This window comes from Amblyomma maculatum, chromosome 3 (genome assembly GCF_055883805.1).
Source record: "Amblyomma maculatum isolate TAMU_Amacu chromosome 3, ASM5588380v1, whole genome shotgun sequence".
Taxonomy (NCBI): domain Eukaryota; kingdom Metazoa; phylum Arthropoda; class Arachnida; order Ixodida; family Ixodidae; genus Amblyomma; species Amblyomma maculatum.
The window spans coordinates 161,769,327-161,786,269 of NC_139346.1; the positions used below are offsets into that span (position 1 = coordinate 161,769,327).

General features: G+C 47.0%; 1 protein-coding gene across 3 annotated transcripts in view; it reads left to right on the top strand.

Annotated features, from left to right (window-relative positions):
* Positions 1–16,943, top strand: part of Myo61F (unconventional myosin 61F) — a 159,327-nt gene that overhangs the window by 119,587 nt on the left and 22,797 nt on the right. For all 3 annotated transcript variants that reach the window (XM_084598449.1, XM_084598448.1, XM_084598450.1), the window contains exons 2-5: positions 6,431–6,559; positions 7,352–7,467; positions 15,410–15,608; positions 16,365–16,445. In XM_084598449.1, coding sequence (XP_084454575.1) covers positions 6,434–6,559; positions 7,352–7,467; positions 15,410–15,608; positions 16,365–16,445 — 522 coding nt within the window. In that variant the 5' untranslated portion in view covers positions 6,431–6,433. The remainder of the gene's footprint in view (positions 1–6,430; positions 6,560–7,351; positions 7,468–15,409; positions 15,609–16,364; positions 16,446–16,943) is intronic.

The following is a 16,943-nucleotide window of genomic DNA, read 5'->3' on the forward strand; positions in this document are numbered from 1 at the left end:
ATATAATCAAACGAGGTATCTAATGAAGCCTCATGTTTTAGTAGAAGTTACACAATCGCGGGACCTGTGCGGACGCTAGCTGTGTACTCGTTGCGGTGGACACGACTTAAACCCAAGTTATACGCGCACGCTGTTGTGCTGCTACACTGTCAAAAAGCCGCACTTTGTGCGGCCCATACATTTCGCAGCCCTTGATTTGCATACCGAGTTCGCGTATCCTTGTTTCCGTAGCATTATTTTCCTTCACTTGACGCGGCTCATGCGTCTCGAGAACCACGTACGCGAAGTCGTTGACAGCGCCGCGCAAACGGTGGACTAGGCAACGCCCACACCGCACCGCACCTGTTGGGCCGAAGAGCGCCCTCCATACAAATACTCTCGGCACGTTTCAGGCATACAGAGTACATGTCCTCTGTGTCAGTGCATTGCGGCTGCAGGAGAGCGGCACGCTGGCACGCATCGCAGGTACCATTAGAGTCTCACGGACATACTATAAGTTGTACGACCCCCCCATTCCGCGGCGCTTTGCTCAGAGACATTTCACCTGGGAAACAACCGAGATCTGCTCCCTCCACTCCCAGAACCTATTGTGCATGGAGCGCACGCATTTCGGGCATCATCGCACAGCAGCCGGCCCCTGCTGCACGAGGTACCACAACAGGAGTCCGTCCGTGTATGTCTTGACTCTACGAAAGTATGTGAGGCGGTACACGGAGAAAACCGAAAAAAAAAAAAAAAAGAACCGTGAAAAGTTTGCGGATGCATCCTGGCGAGGTCCCCCGCTACTCTTGGTCGTGCATACTGTGCTAGCAGTGTCGTTATCGGTCAAAATGCGCGGAAAAGTAGGCCTTTAAACTGCCTCCGTGACGCACCTTCCTATAGGACACCGCATGGGTCGTCTGTATCTTATACACGAACGGAGATTTATATCGTGAAAATGCAGGTCCATGCGAGTCGTCTTGCTGAGCCGTTTAGATGATCCCTTCGATAAAGGCCCTTAATGCTGCGTTCAGTCTTCTTCCTCCTCCAGGAGCTTCGAAAACTTACCGTTTTAACAGTTTCTCTCCAGATATCAACAGGTGGAGAGAAAAAAAATATGCAACAAAGTAGACGACACTTGCCGAAGAGCGTCCCGCACGAAAGCTGGCATCCACATCTCTGCAAAGACTTCTTGATGCAGACACTCAACCTCGGACGTGCAGTTGCGCTTCTTTTTTTTTGTGAGTGTGTATTTCGCTCGATAAAATGTAACCACAGTAGTGTGATACCCTCAAAGCAAAAAAAAAAATGAGAAATGCTCCCGGACTTTTTGCCCCGTTTCCCTGCCAACTTCACAAGTGCACCCGCTCCGAGACCAGACCTGAATCAAGCGGCCACACTCTCGACAGCGCGAGTCGATCCTCTGTTGTTCGCTTGTTTGTGTGTGGACTAGCTGCAGATTGACGAAATAGCAACTTTCTACGTTCGTGCGCCCGCATCCCATTCACGAGCAGATCACATCACGAAACTTTGTGTTAATGTGTATCCAGGTCACAATTGGCTTTGTCACATCACTTGCTACGTCCCCTCTATTTTTGATTCATTTAGACGATATTCATTTTGTCTTACCTGGTTTACTTTTGTTCTCCGGCGTTATTTGGCATTATATTTACAGGCACGCAATACCTCTGATTATAAATGATGCCGATAATTCATACACAATATGCTTTCCAAAAGTGCTTCCGCAAAATGCTTCAGAGCGGCGTGAAATTCGGGCCACGAAAATGGCCTCTCCCTCTACAGTGAAAGGGCGGCTGGTGTGCGCATACCGCACATCACCATGGACCATGTAATCTTATTGCACAGAGCTGAATGAGTGCCGTGTTTTAGAGTCCCCCAAATGAGCAACACGGTACAGACTTGCCGCCTTCGGCAAGAGGGCGAGGTCTCAGGACACGTGCAGTTCCTGGCAGCGCCTATTCTAATCTGTGTTGAGAATCAGGTTCGATTCCTGATTAGCTTCCTTGCTTTGCTATCCTTTAAGGTCCTGACTGTCTCTCGTCGCAAAGCCCGTTATACTAAGTGGCACGGGCAGAGGCTCTATTTTTCTTTGCTTTTCATTCCTCAACATAATATATGTCTCTCGTCGCTTCGGCGAATATACCCGCGAATCCACCTGTGTGCCGATACCTGCAGGTGCGTGTGGGATGCCCAGTTTCACGGCATTGAATCCCGACCGTGGTCTTCTCATTCTGAACCATTCCTTTCCCTCATTTACATTCGTAAGCATCGGCTTATTTTCTGGAGTCGGCTATGCGCGTTGGTAAATATTTATTTTGGTGTCGCAGTTTTCTGATGTACTATAATCAGATAAAGAAATATATAGGGGGGGGGGGGGGGGGGGACGCCGTAGAACATGGCCCTGCAGAAATTACTACCACTGCGCCGAGTATAGCCTCCCGGCTTTGACTCCACTTAAGTCCATTGCAACAAGAACAATAATGTCATAATAATTATAATCAGAGTTATCGCGCAGTAAGTCAGACACTCGTTATGCGAACATGTCGGCTACAGTGATGCAGCAGTAAAACGCACGCACGCACGCACACACACACACACACGCACGCACGCACGCGCACACACACACACACACACACACACACACACACACACACACACACACACACACACACACACACACACACACACACACACACACACACACACACACACACACACACACACACACACACACACACACACACACACACACACACACACACACACACACACACACACACACACACACACTCTCTCTCTCTCTCCCTCTCTCTCTCTCCGCCTTATAAAGAGGCGCAGGCTGTTGCAGTTCCCGGCCTTGCTGCTGGTCGGTTTCCGTATGCGAAATGCGAGGCGCGAAAGAGCCTTTGCTGGGCACAGCTTTATCTGTGTGTGCATTAAAGGCCGCGAAGGGACGCCAGCGATGACAATCTTTCGCCGTCCCTGACATTGTTTACCGCGACACGGTTACTGGTTACGAGGCACACATTTTATCAGCAAACGAAGGGTCGTGTACATCGGACATTTCATTCTACGGGGTAATAAAAAGTTGTTCAGCACAACGATAAACGGTCTTAATGCACCACAGTGCAGTGGTCTTCCAAGCTCCTTGTCTTCTTCGGCAAAGTTAACTGCTCGGCCGTTAATGAGGAATGAAAGTGAAAAACAAAAAGATATCACTCGAACATGAGCCCAATTCGCTTACCCAGCGGTGTAAGATCTTAACATCATCGCGCGCAAAATACTAACGTGAACAAGGATCACGTGAGTGTACGGTAGCTGGTGAGAAGCGAGGCATGCATGTTCAATGAGCTTTGCCTCCTTTTGCAGGTGCGCATGCCATAACTTTTTCATGCAGTGCCTGGTGCACTTACGTCACCGGTACGTCGCCATGCCGTCGTTTTAAGGAGGAGGGCAGTGTAGTTTTTCTTCAGCCGCCTTCCAGTCAGGACGTCGTGCTGTGGGATTTTTTGGATATGAGTCCCGTCAAAATAATGATGCACCATTGTTCTAAAGTATTGATAAGCAGCTTGATTTGGTTCTTGGCTGCGTAGTGGAGGGGAAAGGGGGGGGGGGAGGGGAGGTGTTATGGCATCCGTACTTGTGGAATGAGAGGCGCCCTTGTAGTGTTCGGACACCACGTGGCCCGAATACTTTTGAACAAGGCTGTAGATTTTAAAAGTAAGCGCCTTGAGCCAGATGATGATGTAAAGGGCACGAAGCGCAGTTTTGGGCGTCAACAGCAGCCCTCATTCGCCAATGGCAAGTGTTGAGATTATATGGGTAGTGTTCCTTATTCTGGAACGCTATAGTTTATAGGAACACTATATGGGTGGCCACTGGCGCCACCTATATAGTCTAGACGTCGAACCGCCCGTGCAGCTCTGTGGGCTGCGGAACGCTCGCGTAACCACGCAGCTGGCAAATTATTTCGCGGCGCATGTCCTGAAGGTGTAATTGGGACTGCTCTGAAAATGTGGGTGCTCGCTCCCAAGAAAGACGACTTTCAAAACTTTCGTTTCGATGCGAGGCCATTCCAATCCGTTGCTCAAAGGCCTACACTACTGACACTACTGACTTGAGCAGCCCTTGCTCAATCATTATGAAGCGCTGAACGCGACGACAGCGAACCGCCTGCAGAGTTACGTGTCCCTTACGTCCTTGGCGTCGCATTACTTTCGCATTTTTCTGAAGGCGCTCCCCTTTTTCGTAATGTGTGTTTCGGCCGTGACTGAGCGGCTGAGCCCGAACATTTGCAACGTATTAACATTGAGGTGCCGATCACGGCCCGGTAGCTACCGCGCTCAGATTCTTGATTGCTCCACTTTGAGCTTGCGCGTAAACTGTGTACTAGTAATATACAAAAAAATAACTATCTGTCCGACTGGCGCGGGCGCGTTAATGGTTAATCGAGCGAGACGTGGAGTGTCTTCGGTTTACACACACGTATACATACGCGGCTACCTGGAACCGCTTTCGTGTCAAGGCTGCGCTGCCGACTCGCCCTCCACCTCTCCCGCGGCGGAGCGAAATGACTCGGAAGCCAAACAAGAAAAGCGGCGGCAAAAAATTGCTGTCATTTGCGGCCGGATCAGCACAACTAGAGTTGATGCTGTCAAAGCGTAATCGCCTCCTTTCTCTGTGCACCCTTGGCTCCACGCGTGGTTGCTGTTCTCTTCGGGCAGAGCAAATAACGATCAGCGGCGGGCGCGGTGCCCGGACAAGTCTGCCGATGCTGTATATGCTTTGTCGAAGTGTGGGCACGTTCGTTGCGCTTCGCTCAGCGTTGCAACTCGTTAAGTGCCTCCATAGAAACAGGGCGAGCGGGCAACCGGTGATGGTAATGGGCGAAGTTGAGGGCCTCGAAGATCAAAGAAGTGTCACGTGGAAAGCGTAACCGCCGGACTCAGCGATTCGAATGTTCGCGCATTCGTGTTAATTCGAAAAGACATCTGCACACAGGCATGGGTATAAGGTTCTCCCAACCAGTTTTTTTGAGTAAAAAACCGAAACAAATTCTATATGCCCTGTTAAACAAGAATTTCCGCTAGATAAGATGGCGACCCAGCAATTAATCCTTCTAAGCTGCTGACAATCGATAATTTGCATCTATACGTGCGAGTTGACGGGTTTGCACCGGGTTTGCTTGAACCGGTCATCGTTTTTTCAGAAGTGAGCCTTCGCCTATATTTGATTACTTTGTGTCGTGCTTGCTCCGACGCGTGCAGTCAAGGGGAAAGACAAATTAGTCACTACACAGTCGATAAAAGAATCAAGTAAACTAAATTCCCCGCACATCATTCAAGTAGTCTTTGTTCATTGTCCCTCGCGGACCATTCTTCTATAGCTGAGATGCACAATCAGTGCCGCGGCCATTGCTCGCTGGAGCATAATACAGGGACGTTATCTTGCTCGGACAAGATACCGTTAGGTTAATTTGAAAGTGCGATGGTATAGTAGCTAAAAACGGATGCGTTAGTGAGCGACGCACAACGTAGGAGCGATATAAATGCGCTTCCCGGAGAATCTGCCTCATGACGGTTAACGAACCTGGCAAAGCAACGCTGCTGTTCTCGAGTCGCGCCCTGTATCCAAGAGCTCCGAGCTAATCTCTACTACTCCAGGATCTAGTACATAGCCTTGTTTCTACCTTTGGAATATACACCGAAGTGCGATCGCCGAGGTGTAAACCACAACTCGCGTTCAGCCGTCAAAAGCCATATCCATCTAGAGAGATACGACGATTTTATTAACTCCGAAGAGAACTCGACGTTGAGGTCGGTGGGCGCTCAACATCATCAATAAAGCCGCAAGTGGCGTTGCACCGACTTATACGCAACGTCTGTCTGAACGCACCGAGCCACCGTAGCGGGCTTTCCATACAAAGGACACGACGCCGCGCATTCAAAAATCTCCGCCTATTAGCAGGCATAAACGTAACTACATGTACGTAACGCCAATTTTTGTTAGCCAAGCGGGCGCGTCATTTTGCTATATCGCTTGCACCTCGGCGCAAACTCGACAGTTCAGCGCGTGTGTCATTTCGCCGGAAACCGGTTCCGAGTTGCGCGCTGTCGGACAGTTATGTGCGTGGCAGGCGACGTGAGCTAGAGCTGGTTTATGACTTGGCTGCCGCAGCACCATGCGTGGTTCACCAGGCTGACATTTCGCCGGACATTCAGCATAACATGAGCGTATGTTTGTTTCAATTGCTCATTCGCCAGCCTTGTTTACCGGACAGCTTTGTTGTGTTATCGCTTTGTCAGCAGTAGCTTTGTTCGCTGTTTTGCACTCCGGAGCGATGTAATGCAGTTTAGCATATAGTATTGTACTGTTTTGTATGTGTATAGTACGTATTAATTATTGTGTATTACGTTTTCACCTCGTGCAGGCGATGGAGAATGCCCTGCACTCCCGCGACCGGGTCGGGGTGCAGGACTTCGTGCTGCTGGAGGACTTCGAAAGCGAGCAGGCCTTCGTGGAGAACCTACGGAAGCGCTTCACCGAGGACCTCATCTACGTGAGTCACACCGCGCGCATTAACTGCCAGCAGACAGTGCGCTCTAAAGTAACCCATCGCAGAGAACGGACTGCGATGTTACTCATCGACCCTTCTGTCGGCAGCCGAAAATTGTTTCCGTTCCACCGAACACCAAAAGAACATACAAAAAAGAAACGAGAAGAGGAAGTTCCAAGCAAATAATCACTCAGTGTACGACTTCTTTTAAAACAAGTGAGAGTTGCGCTCAAGCCCCCTCTAGAATACGTTATACTTCCGGTCTTCACAGCCGTTGCAGCAGATTTGCTTTTCCGACACGTCATTTTTTGACCTTAGAGCCGGCTACTCGGATCCCTGCGTGTTCGACTGAGGACTCTAGTACATTATTAATTTAAACAGCGCGAACAAGAAGACAAGGGACAAGATAAAAGGAAGCCACAGTACAAGCGCTTGTACTGTGGCTTCCTTTTATCTTGTCCATTGTCTTCTTGTTCGCGCTGTTTAAATTAATAATGAATGTGTACCAACTCGCCCAACAAAGTATCCTTGGTAAACCCTAGTACATACTCGCAAGATAATGTGGCAGTTTTCTCGAGAACGTAATGTTATGACACAGTTTATCGACACAACTTGCTAATTAAATTAGTGCCGTACGCACCTTGACTTACAAGTGCAATGTCGAGAACCTTTTTCCAGCAGGCGCGTTGCTATGTGAAAGTAGCTCTCTAGCGTGCTTCAACAACTCCTCCCCCCCACCCCTTCCTCCCTACCCTCTCTCATCCCTTACTTTCCTTTCCTTCACCCTTTCCGCAGACTTACATCGGGCCCGTGCTGGTTTCGGTGAACCCGTACCGGCGAGTCGACATCTACAGTGACGACTATGTCAACCTCTACCGCAATGCCAACTTCTACGAGCTGCCGCCGCACGTGTGAGTCACGCTGTTTCGATTTTTCTGCCACCTTCGCCGCCATTTTCACTTTCTTCCGCTCAACTGCCTTTCTCAGTACTCCGTCTCGCGTGTTTCGGGTGAAGGTTGAAATTAACGCGAATCTGAGACTGTGATTCCGGTGTTTCCTTGGTGTGATAAAGAAAAATACTATAAGTGTATCTGCATGTACGCGGCATCGAAATTTTCGAGAGAGAGAGAGAGAGTGAGTGAGTGAGTAAAATAGTGAATAGGAGCTGAGTTATGCGAAGTGATAACAGATAACAGTGGAGCTTGTCATATTACAGGTTTTGCTTTATGCTTGGCCGTATCATTGGAAGAAGAAAGTGCTATTTGCCGCCGCAAATGCATGTAGATGAGATTTCCGAAAACAGTGAGTAAAAAAATTAATAATAATAAAAAACAATTGTTCGTCGTTTTTTTTTTTTTTTTTTTTTTTTTCAACTTCGAACTTTACGCCTATAAAATCTCTTTTGACGCGCGTAAAAAATCTCCCGAGAAGCTGAGATTTCTTGTCATGTGGTCACAAGGTAATCATATATATATATATACGCCCGGGGCTCATGACAAAAAAAAAAAAAGAAAAATACAGGACTGCGCTTAAGTCTGCTTAAGAGTGGAAATGGCGAAAGCCACTTTACAAGACTGTGCTTTCACAAACTGCATCGTCATTATCATCCTTAGAATCATTATATTCATCACTATCGCTACTATCGTCATTATCATTTCATGCCGTGTCATGGTCATGACTACTATCATCATTATCTCTAACTGCATTGTCGTTGTCATCGCTACTATCATCCTCACGCTAGACAAAGAGAATTACGATCGGTTCTTCACGAGCCCGGCTTGTCGTATACTGGTTTGCGCACTCGACTGGTGTTCGGAGGAACATTTCCTGGGAATATTTCCTGCGAACACTTCACGAGCCCATGAGTCAAGAAAGCCTTAAAACGCTACATTAATGGCCACCTATGTATGTAGGAATGTGTTATTCATGTTACCGAGGTGAGCTTGGAAAAAAAAATGAAGTAGACGAAAAAAATGAGGAAACTTTTAACGAGGATGTGAAGTGATAGCGTTAACAGCGTCCTCCGCGTCTCCTTTTTGGGATCCTCGTTCTCATACATGCCCTTTGCCGCGCTTCGTGCAGTATTTAATCCTTCGATGTTAGGCACAGAGTAAAAGATCCCAGATTCATCAGACAGCACGTGCGCCGGCATCACACAGCGCACTGGAGTGTTAACTTTGTTTATTTTGCCTTCGTCCAATGGAAGCTTCAGCGTCTGAAATTAAGGCCGCGGATTTGTCCTATAACCGCGATGAGCGACGCACGCAACCGGTTTTTAGCGGTAGCTAACCATTACAGTAGCGCGTGACAGGCGCGTTCGAGAAATCTCTCGCAAGATAGAACGAATAGAAACGGCCAATGACCACATGCAGAGCCATTCATGTCGGAAACACTGTTGTACGACTCGGCCTGTATTCACAGTATAAACGGGAAACCCTGTACAGCTGCATGCTTTCGCAAGCTTCGCACTCTGCGTCATGGTGTTCCGCGTATAGCGAAAAAGAAGAACGCTGATCGCTATGCCGCAAGCAGTATAGAAGCACGACGGCACGCTTCAGTGCGAGCGTTGTGATAAAGTTAGGTTGCGTAAGCATGACCGCCAATGACTGTCACGTTTTGCAAAAGGCGGACGGCCTCGGCATTGATTACGCTTAAAGGCATCACTCAATGGTCATTCGACGTACTAGGTGTCTTTTTTTATTTTTTTTTTAAATTTTATTCTTTTTTACGCCTTGATGGCGTGGGGCGTAAGTGCCAACTGACAGTATGTCGCCAGAAGTGAGTGGCTTACGCGGGGACAGTTCCTGTCTGATGCTTTGATGGTTTACTTTTCCATCATGCGCTTTGTTATAGTTTGCAAGAATGAGCTGCTGTTTTATTTTAACAGTTCAGTTATAAACCAAGTGAAGACAGCTCGCGTAACTTGCGTTAGCGTTGTTTCCGTAATTCAGTTCTATAGATTGACTTAATTGTCGTTAATTATTTTTTTCTTGGTTATATAAACGGAGAAATATTCGTTTGCAAAACCCACACTTATCAGAAGGCAGAGCCGTTCACAGTATTGTGTTCACTGGTCACTCACTGTGCAAGGCGTCTTGTACAATGGCCACTGGATTCAGTACAATCCCTGTAATGACAATAAATGTTTTCCAATAAAAAAAAAAAAACCTTTGTAATCTAAATGCACAAGGTATACGATCTCCTTTTCATTGGCCAATAATCAGTAACTGCTGCCAAGATACTTTGAGCAAAGTAAAAGACTAGCCGTGTAGTGAAAGCCTGATGTGTCTACCGCCAAAGATGCGTAGGGCATTCTTTTTCGTTTATATGATAAATTAGTTAAAGCGAGCGCTTTTTCTGCTTTTGGTTTTGACAAACGCGACGCAGTTAATGTATCATGCACAATACTAATAAGTCTCATATGAAACGGTTTAAATTTGTTACTGTGCATGAACTTATGCTTATATAAATATTACTTTTATTTCCCGGATGCGCCGAATATTGGAAAGCGTACATTTTTCGTGAACCTTATTTCACGAAAATCTTCCGCTGAATTTTTCTTTACCTATGAGACAAACACCTAATTAAGGTTATATATACTCTTTCGCAACCCTCACAACGATTCTTCGTTTTTTCCCGTCTTACTAGTGATTAGCGTGTCGAAGAGAGAGAGAGAGAAAAAAAAAGGAAATGCATGAACCGTGACGCGTCGTTTTTCTTGATAAAAAATTCATCCCTGCCTCACCCCCTTCAACAAGTGACTAGTTAGTGACTCTTTAGTTCGTTTCGAACACGCGGGCACATAGATCTATATATGCATCGTGACCTGTATGATAAAGCCACCAGCACTACCGCGAATAAAGCGAACATACGCAGAACAGGCAGACAGTCACGCGCGCACAGTCGTACATGCCTACAACGCAGAAAGAGGAGGATACGATGGAAACCTAACATCTGGCGGAAGTTGGCCAGCGGAAGGCGAAACAAAAAAAAAAAAGAAAAAGTCAACAGTGTTCTAGATCTCGAGGCACACGCGCTGCCGGGCTTGTTTTTTTTTTGTTGTTGTTGTTGTTTGTTTTGCTTTAACGAGCATGCGGTCTATATATGGAACGACTTAGAATTGCGTGTTAATTGCCTTATATGTCGTCTGCTGTGAGCTTGGAGAGAGAGAGAGAGAGAGAGAGAGAGAGAGAGAGAGAGAGAGAGAGAACTTTTAATGAGCATATAATCAGTAAAAATTCGCAGGAGCTGGGTGGTCGGTGCCCCTAGTCCAGGGCTCCGCTGGCAGCAGCTGACTTGCGGACTAGCTGGATAATCCAGGCTTGCTGGTCTAGGTTGTCGCTGGTCAGGGCCGCCTCCCACTGCTCGTGTGTCGGGCATGGCACTATTAACGTTGGGTCAGGTTTGTCCTAGCATTCCCAAGAGACGTGATAGAGTGTGCGGCTTGCACTGCACCAAGGACAGTAACTCGTGTATCTTGTTGGGCTTATCTTATTTAAAATTTGAAGATTAGGGAATGTGTTTGTTTGTATTTTTCTCCAGTCTATAGCGTCCGAGGAAGGAAATTGTTTGTGTGGTGGTGAGAAAATTCTTCTTTCTGACCGTAGGTGTTCCAGCCTGTCGCCGTAGGGTCCTAGGAGAGGGGTGAGGTAGGGATGATATCCGCCCGGTTTGTGAGAGCTCGGGCTAGATCATTCGCTACCTCATTTCCTTCTAGGCCTTCGTGTCCAGGTGTCCATGTAATTGTGTGCATCTGGGAGATGGAACGTAATATTGCACACGCTCTTTTGTGAGGTTTTCCGGCCAGGTAGTCCCTGCAGGCTGGTTGGGAGTCCGTCACTACGTGTGATGACTTCTTTTGGTTGTCTTGTGTTTTTATGGTGATGGCTATTGCCAGTGATTCCGCTTCCGCAGGATCCTTGGCATAGATCGAAGCCTGAATAATCGGCCTCTTCTTGTGGTCAACTGCAGCTATTGTGAACTTTCCAGGTTCGCCGTAAGCCCCTATGTCCACGTAGACAACTTCCGCGTCTTTAGACAATTGTTTTTCAAATGATTTGACTCTGGCTTTCTTTCGACCCTTTTGTAACTCATGGTGCATATGCTTGGGCATTGGGTTCACATAGATGTTGTTTCTTGTGGATGTCGGAATTTGTGATTTGATCTCAGAAGTTCTTAGTGCCTGCCATAGCCCTAGTTTTGACAGGATTTCCCTACCCGCCTGCGTTGTTGTTATGCGTTGTTTCTGACTCTCCAGAACCGCCTCCTTGAGCTCCTCGAAGTTGTTGTGCACTCCGAGTGCCCAAAGACGTTGATGTTGTTGGCGGGAGGTTTAGGGCCGTTTTATAGGCTCCTCTTATGACAGTGAAATTAGATTCACTGATAAAAGGGCCATTGTGAGCCTGGACTTCTCTGGCAACAGAAAAAGATCAATATTGAAGTATTGAAGGGCGTGTGTTTTCGTCTGCTCTTCTCAGAAGCACAGATGAAATATCTGAGTAGTATATACGCTTTGTGTATGCTTGTTTTCCTTTCTCACACGGGAATTTTGACTACACATTACATCCGTTTGTTTAATAATAATAATAATAATAATAATAATAATAATAATAATAATAATAATAATAATAATAATAATAATAATAATAATAATAATAATAATAATAATAATAATAATAATAATAATAATAATAATAATAATAATAATTGGTTCACAGGAAAGAAAAGGCGCAGTATCTGTCACACTTGCTCTGCGGACACCTGAACCACGCCGCAAGGGAAGGGAGGAGGAGTCGGGGAGTGAAAGCGGAAAGAAAGGGGTGCCGTAGTGGAGGACTCCGGAGTAATTTCGACCACCTGGGGATCTTTAACATGCACTGACATCGCACAGCACGGAGCTGTCCACTTTGTGAGGAAATTACTGATCAGCATACGTCCGAGTTCAGCCTTGGGACTGGACAGAAAAAATATGAAATCCCCCATGGTCTGCTCAGTGCTATAGCTATAGGGCGCTCGGCTCCTGAACTCATGGACACGGGTTCGATCACGGCCACGACTGAAACGCTTCGGTGGAGGCAAAAAGCAAGGCGTCCGTGTGCTGTGCGATGTCATGCACTTTAAAAAGCACCAGACGTTGAAATTTTGAAAACCACGGCGTCCTTCATAACCTAGTTCGCTTTGTGACGTTACACTCACTCCCATCACAACACATATCAAAAATTCTAGGGAACACTTTGGACCACTAAAGTGCAATGAGACGAAAGCCTTTGTTTGAAACGCCGCCGATTCCTGCTTTACTGCGCCTGCTTCTGTATGTTGCGACGTCCAAGGAAGCGACAAATGAAAGGCGCAGCACAGGCGCCCAGATTGGACGTCCGGCGGAGCTTCGCAATGTAAATCGCCTAGCGATGCCATCGGTCATGACCAGACGTGACGTCATGACCGGTTGTGACCTCATGACGTCACATCCGGTCACGGCCGATGACGTCACCAGGTGATGACGTTATAATCTCGCGAAACAGTGGTGGGACACTTAATCTCGCGGACGCACGCACGCACAGACACACTGGCGAGTCATGAGCCATTACAGGCTTTCGCCTTGAGGTGTTCCGAGATCACTACTGCAGAATCTGCAGTGGAGAAATGCGAAAGCGCCAGCGTTGCTCTGCACACGGCATATCGTTCGCACACGGTATATTATTTTCACCGTGAGCCTAGTTTGATTGATTGATCGATTGAATAACTTAATTGTTCAGGGTATTCTATGCGGTTGCTCCTTTTTGCGGAGGCTTAAGCGCTGGTTGGTGTCCCTATTCCAGGGCTCCACTTGTTTCCGCCGCCTGTAGAGCACGCTGTATTCAGACCTCGTTGGTCTTCACAGCGGTCGCTGGCCAGCATTGCATCCGATTGCTCCGCACTAGGGTCTTGTATGACTTGTACCACGTCAATCTTTTGGCACGCCCATGTTATATGATACATCGTGGGTCTTCCCCCACACCACAGGCATACGTCCGGATATGCCGTGGGATTAATAATGTTTCGAACGTACAGATTCGGGAACGTCCTTATCTGTAGTTTTCTCCATATACCCGCCTCATCTTTGTTGAGATCTTTATGTGGCGACGCGTATCTACGTCTCGCCCGCCTATAATATGCAAGTATCGCTAAGTACTCGCAAGGCACCGGCTTAGGTTCCTCGAGGTCGGATGTCCCGGGAGCTCGGCACCGTACGTATCCTAGGGTTACCCGATCCGCCTCTTGATTCCTCGCCACTCCTGCGTGTGCCTGCACCCATATAATACTATGCTATATATAGGTCTGATTGCTCCTTAAGTGTTTTTTATTTCATCACAAGTCGCCTCAAGGAGCATGCGCATGGCGGCCTTGTGCACCCTGTCGTCTCTAAAATTCCGGCTAGCCATTTGAGAGTCGGTTAGAATTGTTAGCGACCGTCTTTTCCGAAAGCCTTCCACCACCGCTAGAGTCACGGCAACTTCACGAAATGCTTTCGCCTTAATAATTAGGTCACAGGAAGGGAAATGTGCTGTGTCCCTCACACTTGTTTTTGTGGACACCTGAAGTCTTTTTGGGGTACCATCGAGCCCACACGCCGGCGACAGGATTTTCGCGTAATGGGGCTATAGCAAAGCTTTCGTTTTAGAGAGAGGTAAATGTCAACGAGTAACTGTATTGAGATTTTAGAGCACTTCGCAGGCCTCATCCGGTTGTACTGAAAGCTCACGACATGGCACGTTGGGACAGGAAATTTGTCACGCGGCGTCTGTGGCTGTCTCACTGGGGCGCCTCGTCTGTTCACCTCCGAAATCTGGCTCCGAGTCTTGCCTGTGCGGAATAAATGTTCGTCGCTAAGTATGCGTAAACGTCAATTATTCGAATGGTTATTCGAAGGCTTCTTCGAGTTGTCCTTTAGCTTCAGCGAGCACGCTTGGCTGCCATGCCGAATAATTAACCGGGAGTGCGAATAAAGCAGGAGTTCGAGAAACAGCGGCAGTTCTAAAAAGAAAAGGAGTTAGAAAAATCGGGATTTCAGAAGAAAACGGGAGTTAAAAAAAAAAAAAAAACGGAAGTTGGAACTGAGTTGGATATGCCACAGTTTACGTAATCGTTGTCGTCCCTGCAGCTTTTACATGAGCTACTAATGCCATTTGTTTTTGCTTTGTTACAGGCAGTTTTTTTTTTAATTTGCGGTATGGTGTAAATATCAGCCTTGTTCGGCATATTTTGATTGCGCTTCGATTTGAGAACGTCTGCTACTTTATGTAGCCCGTGTGGGCTACTTTTTGTAGCCCCTGCCTGTTCCGTCTTCTGAACTGAGAAAGCGAGGAGGGCAGCCTAACTCATCGTCTGACTCGCTAAATCCTCTGTCAACGTGCAATTATCTTCACTCTCACTACTTGTGTAAGATGACTCTGCTGTATTTCGCGCTGTTTGCTTTCAGGGCTGTGGGAGTGGAAAGCATTAATTTGGGCAAACAACATACAAAAAGACGAAAAAAATAAGACGACAGAGTTATAAATACGCACTATGGCGACTTTGACACGCTTATACGCTGCACGCTGCTCCTAATACACAGCGCGCAATATGAAACGGATTAATATGCTCCTGTCTCATGTTTTTTGTTCAGAACTTTTTTTTGCCATGTAGATAGTGAAATCACATTCGTGGCAACTCTGTAAATAAAAACTTTCGGTTTATTCGAACTGGCACTGGTCTTCCCTCAGTTCAAGCCTCCCGGCCATGATTCGAACAAATCTTCGGCCCTATTCGAGGTCGAGAAGATACACTTGCATGTGACGACTCCGACGGAGTGATGAGTGACATGTGACGATGCAGGTTCGCCATCTCTGACGCGGCCTACACGAGCATGCACGAGGAGTGCCGCGACCAGTGCATCCTCATCTCCGGCGAGAGCGGAGCGGGCAAGACCGAGGCTTCCAAGAAGGTGCTTCACTACGTGGCCGCCGCCAGTCACCACTCGGACGCCGTGGAGCGCGTCAAGGACAAGCTGCTCCAGTCCAATCCCGTGCTCGAGGTACGTTTGCATCCTCCTCCGCCGTTCCCCCTATTTTCTCGCGTTTCTCCTGTGGCCTGCATGTTTTTTTTTTTTTTTTTTTTTTTTTTTTTTTCTGTATGACGAGCGGTCTTTTCTGACAAATCTGTTCGCACCCTGCCCTTGCTCTACTTTTGATGCTTCACCGCCAGCACTACAGCATTGCAGTGGGGATTACCCCAGGTATGGTTGGGGCACCTTTTTTTTTTTCTTTTTCAGTGGCCGCGAGCTCTTTTTTTTTTTTTTTTTGCTTTAACCAGTTTCTTATGAATTGCAAAAAACGCTTGCCGTGTTGCAATGTGCTGACATTTCTTCTTTCTTTTTTTTTTTTTACGTCAGTGGTTCTGCGTCGTACAGAAGGATCGTTGTTAGTTTTCTCTCTATTACCCGTGCTCTGATATTATGCTTAATACTGCCTGCTCAATCCATTTGCTTCTCAAACTGTGTACTGTTCGTTAGCACTTGATTGCGACCGCGGTGATTGCGACCTATCGCTTCCTTTGTCCTCCTAAAACAAGATGGCTTCTCCTTTAACACCGGCGCTGTGCGGAAAAGCACGCTTGCGGTGACGCGGGATATTTTGTTGGTATGCTATCAGAGGAAGCATCATTTCGCGTTTATCTTCAAAATGACGATGCGACAAACACCACACTGCCCTTCGCCGTTTCGTATGTCATGTGTGTAGGAAGTTCTCCAGGAAAAAGGTGATTTTATATAAAATCGCTCGATCTCTCGCAGGCTTTCGGAAATGCCAAGACAAACCGGAACGATAATTCCAGTCGATTCGGAAAATACATGGACATCGAGTTTGACTACTTGGTAAGTGCATATGTTATTTTCACCGAAAATTTCTGTAGCTATCTCTGCTCTGGTGATGCAAAAATCGTCATACATGACGCTTCCTTCCCCTCTCTCTTCAGAAAATGGTGGCGCGAGTTGGTTTTGGATGTCACCCATTAAAACGATTTTTTTTTTTTGAGCCAGCGAAATACTCTGTCCACAGATGCAAAACTTTAAGCTTCCCAGCTACCGTCTAAATTTCAAATGCAAGGTTTTTGCGCATTGTGGGCTACATGGCTGCTGATACATTAAGATACAGTTTATCATCACTACATCTGCCTCATAAGTGTGTTATAGCCATGAAAAATGGACAGTATGCAACATTTTATTCTCTGTTCACTTTCGTCGTTGCTGTGTTACAGCAACTTCTTTTCTCTGTAACTACTTCACCCATGTTGGGTTATGTAGAACTTAGACAAATGGCAGCATAAAAGCAATTTTATGAGTGGCAACTTTTTTTCTTCTCCTGTATGTGTC